Raw genomic sequence first — 12016 nt, forward strand, 5'->3', positions numbered from 1 at the left:
GTCATAAAAATATATAGTAAAGTAATATTTTTTTCTTGAGATTTCTGTAAAAAATGATGAGATTCTGTAAGAAACGATCAACCATTGATAATTTATCTAGTACAGGAGTGAGCAGAATTTCTCAGCGTAGGGGCAACTTTTAATTTTTTCAAGGTGTTGCGGTTCAACTAGTAGCCTAGGTGAACCGCACACTAGGTCTTCAATATTTATTATAACTTAATAATAATTTAAGTACGTAATACATTTACGTACGAATATGAATTTACGTATATAACTACAAAAATAATAACAATAGTAAGATACTGACAAAATAATAATAATAGTAAGATACTGACAAAATAATAATAGCCGTTGATGTTCCATAAATACCTTTTTTTTAGTATGCTCATCTTAGTAAAGGCGGTCACCTCAAAATGCTTTGATGGTCCACGGGCCGATAGCAATCGATTTAATGCCCACTCCTGATCCAGGGGGGTCATGAAGTTTCATATGGAATAAAAACTGTCAAAATCGGTATATTTGCTTGTGTTGTAAGATTCTAAAATTTTTCCTCCTCTAAATTGTAGAGTGAAGCAATATTTTTAAAATAGCTCTCGGAAATGGGGCGACAGGGGCAACTGATGATATATTGAATTTTCATATGAAATAATAACTTTTCGAAGTCGAACCAATGGTTGTTGCTGAATCTTCCTCCCTAATTATTTAAATAAGCTGGAAAGCTGAACATGCATAATTGTTAAGCAGCCCAAAATCTGATATATAAAGCTGATAGATTGTTAGAATCCTTGTGTCGCGTCTCTGTTTCGAGACTATCCAATGATGCAAATTTCTCAACCAAGATTTTCAAATATTCCAGACTCGTGAATAAAAGTAAAAGGTAATCTTCCTTTGCATAGTAGATCGAAAATGGAAATGCAATGAAATCCTTGTTGCATATGAAATATTTTTCGCCTCTTACAAAGGCAAAAGTACCACCTCTTGCGCTAGTGCTAAAATATATTTATGGATATGCACCGAAAGCCTTCACACCTAAAGCTTTTATTCTCAACGAAAGGCACATAGGTAACATCCCCTATCGTTATAATTTCTTCCGTCTGATAGTAAAATTTCCGTTCAAGAGTGGCATTTGTAGCAACAGGGAAAAAACGCACTCTAAATATACGATTCTGAAAATATTAGAATTATGTGCATTTTGTGAAATATTGATATCAAAGATTTAAACATAGCTGAACCTAGTGAAAATTAAATTAGCATTTATTTTAATTTATTTGTTCAAATAAATTATAGAAAACACTAATAATAGTTTCATAGATTAAATGTGTGTAACTGATTTAAGAAGTTACAGTAGGAAGGAAAGATTGAATTCCTTGAAACATTAAGAAAGGCACTGAATTTCAACATTAATTAACAAATTATTATAAATCTCGAATTAGATAATTTCACAATGTCATTTCAGAAGAAAAATATGGTTATTGATATATAAAATAGTTTTATAAATCATTTAATGATACATAATCTGAATCCATATTATCTATTATTTATCATTTTTATCCATTTAAAATTAATTAGATATTTCGTCATACTTCAAAAACACAAACGTATGGCTATATCCAGTGAGAGTCTGGTTTATGCGGTCGCATATTGAACTTTGAAAACTATTTTTTCTGCGTAAGTGCATTGTGAAAAGCAAGACCAAATCTGCGTAAAGAAAAAGCCTTTTGTCAATAATGCTGAAATGAAATCGCTCCAAATATTTCATTCAGTACTTTTCATCGTTTTCACAATGTTATTAAAGTAAACATCCTTTAAGAAACCATTCAAAGGCATTTCAAATGATATTCTTTTCAGCAAAACCAGTTTTCCGCTTTTTTTTTCTACCATTTATCAATATGAAAGGACATTTTCGCATCCGCTAAAGACTTTAAGGCTTTTCTGAGTTCTTAAAGGAAGAATTCTTTGCGATTTCATTTTAAACCTTGAAATGGAATCATGGTGCACGAAAAGTAATATTTTTGAGTAGTATGAATATAGAGAAATGATTAAACAATAATGGAAATTTTAGACGAAAAAAACAGAGTTTATATTTTTCTGTATAAAAGTATGCATGCTGAAAGTCTTGTTTTTAACAAACTTTTCCTTTTATCTATAAATAAAGGATGACCCGAAATTAACGGAAGATTTGAATTTTCCACCATTCGTGCAGAAGAGTGTTGCCAACCCTGTTAAAAAACCATTTGACAGTTGATAGTTTAGGCTTAGCATAAGTGAAGCGTCACACGATAGAACAACGTGTTTTCAATCTTGAACAATATTTTTTTTTTTAAAAAAAAGTCTAATTGCAACAGTTCGAAAATTTAAGAATTGGCCGCCTAGATTGTGTGATTTAACACCAGTGGATTTCTATTTATGGGATTATTCGAGATTAAAAGTCAATGCCAACAAGTCCATAAGCACGCGTACATGGCAGGAAGAAATTCAACACTACATCAGCAAAATTCAGCCATATTTAGGCAAAATGATCATAGAAAATTTCGACAAAAGAGTGCATATATGTAATGAAAGCCTTGAAGGCTATTTGGCTATCTGTTTTTCCATACATAACCCTATTCTGTGCATGCTACGATTCAATAAAAATATAATAATTTAAAGAGAAAACTGTGTTTTTTTTTATTTAATTCAAATCTTGCGTTAATACGTTGTAACGCTCCATTTTTTCTAAACCTAAACTATCAGCTTTCAAATGTTTTCTTTAAAAGGATTGCCTTACTGCGTCATCTTACACTTTACTGCATCAATGGTAGCAAATTTAAATTTTGCGTTCATTTCTGGACACCATTTGTTTGTGACATATGCACGCATCCCTCACAGAGCAATTATTAGATACTACTGTGCTGTCTGTGATTGTACTGTGATCTACTGTACAGAATTGCTGCTGGCAATTCTGCGATAAGACACTACGGTTAGCCTTAGCTTGAAAACTCCTTCTTTCTAAAAGCTCTCTTAAAATTATAAACAATAAAATATACATAATTTCAATTTACCGTATTAAAAATAATTATTTTCAAATCCCTCGAACACAGATTTTATTTCAACATTAAAATTATGCAGACTGTTATTTTCTTACACTGAATGCAACATGTACCGAAACTAGATGGACATTTTGATGAGGAAGCATTTTAAAGTTATAAGCTTGGAAAATTTTCAGGCAATTTCTTTTTCTACCAATACATCGATTATAAGAAAATATGAGGACTAAGAAATAAGTAATTAGGTATCCTCGTCCTGGCTAGATATCTGGCTCATCATCATCGTCAAAATAAATAGATCATAGAAAGAAGAAAGTACATCCCGCCATTAAGATCAAAGTAGCTCGACCCCAAGAATTTTTACACCTTCCAGAACCAGCTTGTTTATCTGAAAATTATCTTCATCCCCGATTTCATGAATAATAAGTAATTAGATATCCAGTCCTGGCTAGAGATCTGGTTCATCGTCATCATCAGAATAGAAGGATCATAGATAGAAGTTGGTACATTCTGCCATTAAGATAGTGGTAACTCAACCCCAGCAATTTTTACACTTTTGAGAACCTGCTTACTTATCTGATAATCAACCTCATCCCCGAATCCATGTTGCTTCTCCGCTGGTCAAGAAAATTGAGGACTTTATAAATTAAATTTTAGAGGAAACATCCTTCAAGTCTATATTAAGGTATATATTTTCCTCTTTTTTAAAAAAAGAAATGCCCGCTATCGATGGCGCAAAAAGAAAATGAAAGATATCTGACCAATGAAAGGAAAAGAATCTTCCACCAGAAAAACTCTGATAAAAATAAAAAATGTTTAGATAAGGCTTTGTGATCATAAGGCGATATAGAGAAAGAAAAGTGTTTCAACGCTTCAATGTTTAAGATTTTCTGAACTACGAGTTAATCTATAAAAGACGTAGATACTATGCATTTGTTTAAGACGTGATTTATATATGAATATTAAAGACTTCATTGTTTGTTAACTGAAAAAACAGCTATGTAGAGAACTTTGAATGCAATTATTTATATTACATGCCTATTTGTATACAAATTTTATTTATATGTATATCCACAATGGATTGATCAGGTTTCTTTATATAGGATAAAAGTATTTATAGAAAGTAAGTAAGTTAAATGTTTAATCAATTTCTGCTAATCTACTAAACCTGCAGTAAAATATTCACATATAAAAATTTTGACGTGTATTCTTATTTTACTACATCGAGTAATCTGCTCTTGTTTTTAATTTTTACACTTTTGGTCATTTTGCTTTAATATTTCGGCCAAGAAAATACTCCAAAATAATTTCTTTATATAGTTATGGTCCTATGAAGAATCATTCTTTTACATAAAGACAATAAATTAATTACAAACAAAATTAAATATATCTTAAATCATAAACATACACTCAAGATTTATTAGGGAACACGGGGAAACCAAATTTGTTGCGTCAAATTAATTTAATTCCCCGTTTAAATTCTCTGAAGTACAACTGAATTTAACATATATCAAATATTCTCCAATTTAATCTTATTAAAATTAAATAATTTTAATTGAATAAACAATTGTTCAATTCGCTTTCAAGTCACAAAAGATGTCTGTTTGTGCCTGGGAATTAGTAATTATAAACCATAAAGGTAACTATCGGTAAGAATTTAAGACACAAAAATAGAAGCTGGAAAAGTCTTATGGCAGCGCATTACCTAAGTACAGAGCAGCTTTCTTTTTAATCGGGCTATATTCACTTTATTTTTACATTCGCAATCTGCTATTTGCTCTCTATTATTACCATTACTAGGATTTTATTCTTAAACGTAAATGAGAGCATTCTTTCAACCTGTTTATGTTGTGCTTTTTAAATTAAAAAAGTTGCCTTAAAGAAGCAATTGAGAAAAAAGCAAACACCACTATATTGGCACAAGTGTCTAGCAATCAGTTAATGGACAATGATCGTTAAAGGGAACAATGCCATTTTCTGAATGTCGGTTATAAATGCTCCATCAATTTAATATCATGTGTTGGGTGACCGAGAAGTATCTTTACACATTCAAAAAATCATTGAAAAAAAACAAGTAAATATTTACCTAATGTTTATAAAATAATTAATATAGAAGATCTTAATTATTTGTTGTTGTTTATAATTCCACTTGCCATGGACAAGCTCGCTGACGAAGTCAGTGATTTTAAGCCAAGGGAGCGTCTCTTGTTTTAGTAGCACCAACTAGGGCCAAGAGTACGTCTTAGCTATTCACGCATCACATTCGCTTGCACAAACCCTTTTCACAGGGAGGCACATTCACACCTCTCACAGATAGAACAGGAAGAACAACCATGCCCGAACCGGGACTCGAACCCAGGACGCCCAGGTCACGGGGAAGACGCGCTACCCCTATGCCAGGAATCCAGCTCTTAACTATTTAAAAAGAATTAAACGAATACTGAATGGCAGTGGATCAATGATGTCATTTTCTTTTCAATATTGCATCTTTGCACGAAATTGCAAAGTTGTTGTGTGATGTATCAAATTCAAATACACAATGCTGACACAGAATAAATTTCGAATTACATACGGTACGTATAATAGAAATCATTTACCAAATCGTGAATAGAAGTCAAATAATTTGTTAATATCATTACACCATGTCAATATGATTTCTTAATACATTTTTGCTAAATAGTGGAGATAAGGATCAGTTGTAACAAGTTTTGAAAAAAAAATGCTTATATTTTTAATGTTTTAGTGATACTTCAATTATAATTACTTTTTAATAGTTTAACTATTCGTTTATAATATACATCAAAAACATTGATAAAATTTGTTGTTTGATTTAAAAAATATTATTTCAAAACTTGTCGGTTGTTACAACTTGGTCCGAATATGGAACAAGTTAATATAGTTAAAAAAACAGCTTTATCATTATTTTATTAATTCAAACGCATAGGATACTTGGTAATTGTTATCAACTGGCATAGTGATAATAAATGTTATCAAGTAATTTATACTAAAATAAGGATACAATTATTAAACTAATAAATTTAAAAGAATTTCTGCATTAGAATTACAGTTAATGCAAGCAGATGATTTATTAATTCCAGTCGCTTACATTTTGAACTAAAATTTTTGCAAAATAAGCATAGAACTTATTTTCCAACATGATAATTCTAGGTCGGGGTTGCCCATTTTTAAGTACAAGACATCATTTCGAACGGTTCTAATTCAGTTGATTGAAAACTGCTATCATGATAATAATATTTTGTAAAACTTGTAATTAAAACTGTTTAAAGTGTCGGCTTAAAGTGCGTGTTACAACCAATCCCGGTCTGTCCAATCGTATAATTTTTTTCAAAATCTACAATTAATGAATGCCGAGACAAAATATATCAACAAACAGCGTTTTGTCAAATTTAGCCAGCCTTGTCAAAGTTTCAATAATATTGAACCAGTGGTGCGCATATTAAAATGTACAGACTATTTCAAAAAATTTGATATTTCTTTTTATCAAAAAGACGTAGCATATCATTAGCATATCATTAGCAGCATATCATTAGTCTTGTTTATAAATGTGTACCTTTTACACTTACATTGTGGCTGCATAGAGGGTGGGGTGCACCAAAATGGATACAAGCGGATATGTGGGATTGCATTAAAAACCACCCCACCACCCCTCTACTATCCCATGGTCACAGACATCAAGAAAAGAAATGTTCGCATTTTAAACATAGAAACTGTTATTGAAATACGATTTCAAACAAAGAAAATATAAACTTATTAATATATGTCGGCATTTTAATTCTAGTCTGAAACTTCATCTGGATCGTTCTTTTACAAGTTGAATATTCACTCAAGTACGTTTTCTAAATTTTATAGTTGAACAAAACATTGAAATATATCAATAGTATATAACATCACAGGAAATTTCATAAAATTAACGAAGGTATTTGTCACTTACCGTCCGTATGAACAGTTGACACATATGTCCAGTTGTAGGCTCGGACTAAATCTACCATCACTTGCGCCTGATAAAAGTCAGAAGGAACGACCCGCAGAAAATACTTATAGAAACTCTTATCACTCAAATCTCGACTCGTAGCGGAATATCCAATCTGGGGAATGTTGAATAATTGGAGAAGATTCTGGACTTGGATGGTTACGGTACTCGATCCCGGTCCAACGACACCGACTAGGTTCTTCTTTGTCTTCACCGGCTTAACTGCACAATCCGGCAAGACATCTGCCTGCGTAGAAGTTAAATTACCATCCTGAATATCATCCAGTTTAATGGCATCTCGAATAAATTCTATGCTTTGGTCCAAAGCGATCGGCGAGTACCAACAGGAATCTCTTATTTCTATGCCCAGAGTGACATTTGGCAGTAAAGTTTCATTTCTATTAATTTCATCAATGGTCTGAAATGAAGCCTCCACCCTCTGTAGGCCGTATTGTTCACGAATATCACCACAAGTTCTCGACTGGGCCTGTTTTTGTCCTGGTTGGTGATGAACTGAAAACAATGCTCCAATCATGATGTCTCCTGGAATAATAGCTGTCCGCTTTGTCCGCCTTTGTCCATAGCATACCTGCACAGTGGCAGCTATCGCCACCACTGTTAGCAGGAGGCGCGTCCAAAGCGGACCTTCCCTTTGGGGCATTGTCTTCTTAAGATAAATTCCCCATTTTAAGAGTAGCTACATTTGTGTAACCCATCTTGAAGTGTTTTCGATGATCCGTCATACTCGCTACAATCGTCTTCGTCGATTCCCAACAACTTGTCCAAGAAAAAGTATTGAAACAGCAGGAAAGCGAATGAAAATAATTTGAAAAGAATTATGATGACCAAAGTAGGGTTTAAAGGGAAAATGCCGGTTTCTTGTCCAGGATTTATAGACATTTTCTTTCTTTAGTGAATTAATGTATCTGAAAAACAGAAAAATATAATTCATTATTTTATTAAATTAAAAAGTGTAATTTCTATTTATAAAAGACATTAAGGCATGCATTGCATGATTATAATAAAGCATTTCATAAAAAATAGTTTTTATTCTTCAAGATATTATTTTATATATTAGGGTGTCCCAAAAGTTTATTCTCATCGCGCTATGAATGGCCGGATCTGGCTCTACTTGTGCAAACATGCAGGCTTGTCTATAAGTCGTCTATGCCATCGGTTTCAGTCGCACCAGAGCTCTACTACCAAAAAAAAGTTCTTTTGTCCATTTGGTGGGAATGGAAAGGCACAATTTTCTACGAGCTCCTTCCTCAAGGTGAATCAATAAGTTCAAAGAAATACTATCATCAACTGGATCAACTGAAAACTGCCATAGCAAAAAAAAAAAAAAAAAAACAGAATTAATGAACCGACGAGGGGTTATTTTTCAACATGACAACGCGAGACCACATATTGCATTAGTCATAAGAGAGAAGCTCTTGCAGTTTGATTGGGGTGTTTTACCGCAATCTGCATACTCTCCAGTTATCGCTCCATTTGATTATTATTTCTTTCTGTCCCTGAAAAATTCTTTTTGCGATAAGCGCTTTAAATCTATAAGCGAAATAAAAGAACGTCTCGAGGATTATTTCTTGTCCAAAACACGACGATTTTGGAAAGAAGTCATAATGAGGCTTCCTGAGAAATGGAAAAAGGTAATGGAGCAGTGGGGGTTCTAATGGGTTCTTATATAATTAAATAAATAATATCTTAAACAGTAAATATTGTGTATTCATTTCATATTAGAAATAAAAAAGAAACTTTGGGGATACCTTAATAAATTTGTAAAGAAATATAAAGACAATTACAACATGCATATCCTATCCATATCCAATTGTGTACATTGTGATATGTTTATTGAAATTACGTAACTTGGATATGTTTGTAAATTTATATTTCTTCGTTTAAGCTGTTCTCAAGTGTGATTTAAAAAAGAGTTAGTTAATACTAAAAGATTCTTTAAAAGTTACTTATTTTTTTTTAAAAAAATGATGTTATTTTATTGTTTTAATTTCTTAAAGTATTATTTTTTTAAAAAATACTATAGGGTGTTCTTTTATTATTATTGCAACAAATTTCAATCATATCTTCTTGAAAATGAAACAATGAACTTTCATAAAGCTTTCATGAACTTTCAAAAAGCATAATAAAATCAAATAATTAAAAATTAAAAATTTTGAGAAACAATAATATTGAAGAATATAATGAAATTATATAGAGGAAGTAAAAATAAGCAACGGTAAAGAATATTTTTCAGATTAAGTCAAAATGCGTAAAGTTAGAGAATATTTCTAAGTTTTCCAAAATAAAGCAATAAATAAATAGTTTTTTTATATACATTTATCTAGAAAAACTTTAAACTATTGTAATTAAAATATCATTTAAAATCAAAAATAATCTGAATCTTAATCAAATAATTTTTATATAATGCTACAGTAAGAAAACATAAACCACTTCAATATAGATGGATTATAATACACCATTTAGAGCAATAAAGGGAAAACTTATGAACATTAACAAATATACATCACGAAAGAAATGAAAATGTATAAGTAAGTTTAAAAAATATTTAGTTCCTTTCGATGTCAGTTATACAGAAAAAAACGGAAATGTTTCTATCTATTTTTCTCTTTGTATATTTCGCTAAAATGGAGATTGATAGCTACCACCGTCAAAGAAATCAACTTTTGTCAGTAATTCGAAACGAGCTTTTCATAAATAATATTTCAAGAACATTCAGCAGCAATTTTTACGGATTTTTTTTTTCTTTATTTATGTTATTTTTTTCTCTGTAATATTTTTTTGTTAAAATTATTATATATTTGACTTAATTTTCGCCCCTCGTTTTTAATACATATTTGAAAGGATATCTTCCTTGAAAAGATCCATGGCGTCTAATTCCGTATTTTTCCTTTTTGAATTTATTGCTCCGTTTACAGGTAGTAAAAGAACTTTACATCACAAATGGCACTAACCAGCATGTAGTGAAATTGCGCATGGTACTCATACTGAAACGTGCATCACATTGGTTTAATTCGTTATAAGTTATATAATATAAATAATATCCATTCAAAGATTTCGGCATTTAATTCAATATATTTTATCTTTGAATTTATCACATATCTTGAAGGAATAACGAACACATCATAGGTAGTTCAAACTAACATGTAGTCAAACTGTAACACACATACTAATACATCAAACTTCCATTGCCTTAATTGATTTTATTATACATATACATAATTCAAAGGATATCAACCATTTAAAAAATCTATGTCGTTTAATTCAGTATATCTCATTTTGAAATTCACAGCGAAATATAGTCAAGTGGTGCATGACACACACATGAATCTTATCATGAATGTCTCGTCACAACAATTGGCTCCATTATAAATATACATATTTCAAAGAAAGTCAATCACTTATCAATCGACGGCGATTAATTCAATATATTTCATTTTGAAATTTAGTAAACATCCCATGTGGAATATACTATATCATTAAGTGGAAACAGAACTTTACATTACAATTAGAGCAAGCCAACATGTAGTTAAATATCACACGACACGGGATATCTTATACTAAGGAATATACCATATCAACTGACTCTATTATAAACTAGCGGCAGTGGTCTCACCAAAACTTTCTCGCATAAAGTTGTTACCTCAGAGAATGCCTTGCGTGATACTGGCGTACAATAATTATGAAATACTTTCTACGTGAATTTAGTATTTTTACTGAATATATCATTTGATTCTTGGCAATTATTCACTAATTAGTGGTTAATAGTATCCAAAAATAGAATTTGTCGTTTAGATGCTTTTTTCTCAATGTTCTGAAATAAAAATTTAACACAAAACTTATATTTGATGATGCCGTGTCCGCGTTACCACGGAAAGGGGTGCAGTAGCTTCTAAGGGTAAAGACCCCTGAGCACCCGAGAGCAGAGGTCTGACTTCTAGCTCATATGAAGATGAAATTCACACACTCGATTGCACAACCCCTTTTTACGTGGGGGGGAGGGCACATTCACACACCTCACAGATAGAACACAGAAGAAGAACAACCATGCCCGAACCGGGATTTGAACCCGGGACGCTCATATCACTGGGAAGATGCGCTACCCCTATGCCAGGGCGCCGGTAAAACTATACTTGTAGTCACAAAATGCCAAACCAATTTAATTAAGATATATTTAAGAGTTTGCGTTTTTGAGTTATAGCACTTGCATTTTTTGAAATTACAGACCAACACATGGTCAACCTCTGGTCAGATTTGGCTTAAACTTTGACAAGTATCTATATTATAGATGTTAAATTTATGTACTGATTTTTATCTATTAAGCTCTTTTCGCTTTATAGTTATTGTCTTAAATTATATTCGAATTGTTAGACAGACACGTGACAGACCACCTCTAAACGTATTTTGCTTCAATTTTGTTATTAATCCATAAATTTGGTGTAAAGACTGGATACTAAATTTTATTCGTCTAGCTCAAAGCGTTTTTGAGTTATCTTTGTCAAAGAGAGATAGACATAACATAACGCCATCATGTGCCTACGGTGACTATAACACTAAGCAATCGGTGTCAAATCCTACACGGCAATATTTAATGTTTTGGCGAAGTAATAACTAAATGAAAGGAAAAATAATACCTAAAGACAAATGGTGAGAATGGGTTGAAATTACCGAGAAATGAGATTACAATTTGAAGAAAAAAAAAGGAAAAAATTGACAAATTACATTGTGAACAAGCATATAAACAAACACTGTAGAGTCCTTTCGAATTCAGGACGGTCTAAAACGTAGAGATTCGTCAAAATCCCCAGTTCGAATTTTTTGACGATTACTATATTTCCTCTATCCTTTGTATAAGAGAAAGTAAAGATTCATATCAAAATGTCTTATGTGTTACTTGCATAACTTAAGAACTTAGCAATTTAAACTTGTGGCATCTGATTTTTGTTGAAACTTTCATAAGCTGTAGTATAAAAATTAGTCT

At 31.7% G+C, this 12016-nt stretch overlaps 1 protein-coding gene across 1 annotated transcript in view; it reads right to left on the reverse strand.

Moving 5' to 3' along the window:
* The window catches only part of LOC129968730 (metabotropic glutamate receptor 1-like), a 459728-nt gene that overhangs the window by 123623 nt on the left and 324089 nt on the right, over positions 1 to 12016 (reverse strand). Inside the window, exon 4 of the mRNA XM_056082915.1 lies at positions 6979 to 7943. Within this exon, the coding sequence (XP_055938890.1) occupies positions 6979 to 7678 (700 nt within the window). The 5' untranslated portion in view covers positions 7679 to 7943. The remainder of the gene's footprint in view (positions 1 to 6978; positions 7944 to 12016) is intronic.

The sequence above is a fragment of the Argiope bruennichi genome, chromosome 5 (assembly GCF_947563725.1).
Source record: "Argiope bruennichi chromosome 5, qqArgBrue1.1, whole genome shotgun sequence".
Classification (NCBI taxonomy): Eukaryota; Metazoa; Arthropoda; class Arachnida; order Araneae; family Araneidae; genus Argiope; species Argiope bruennichi.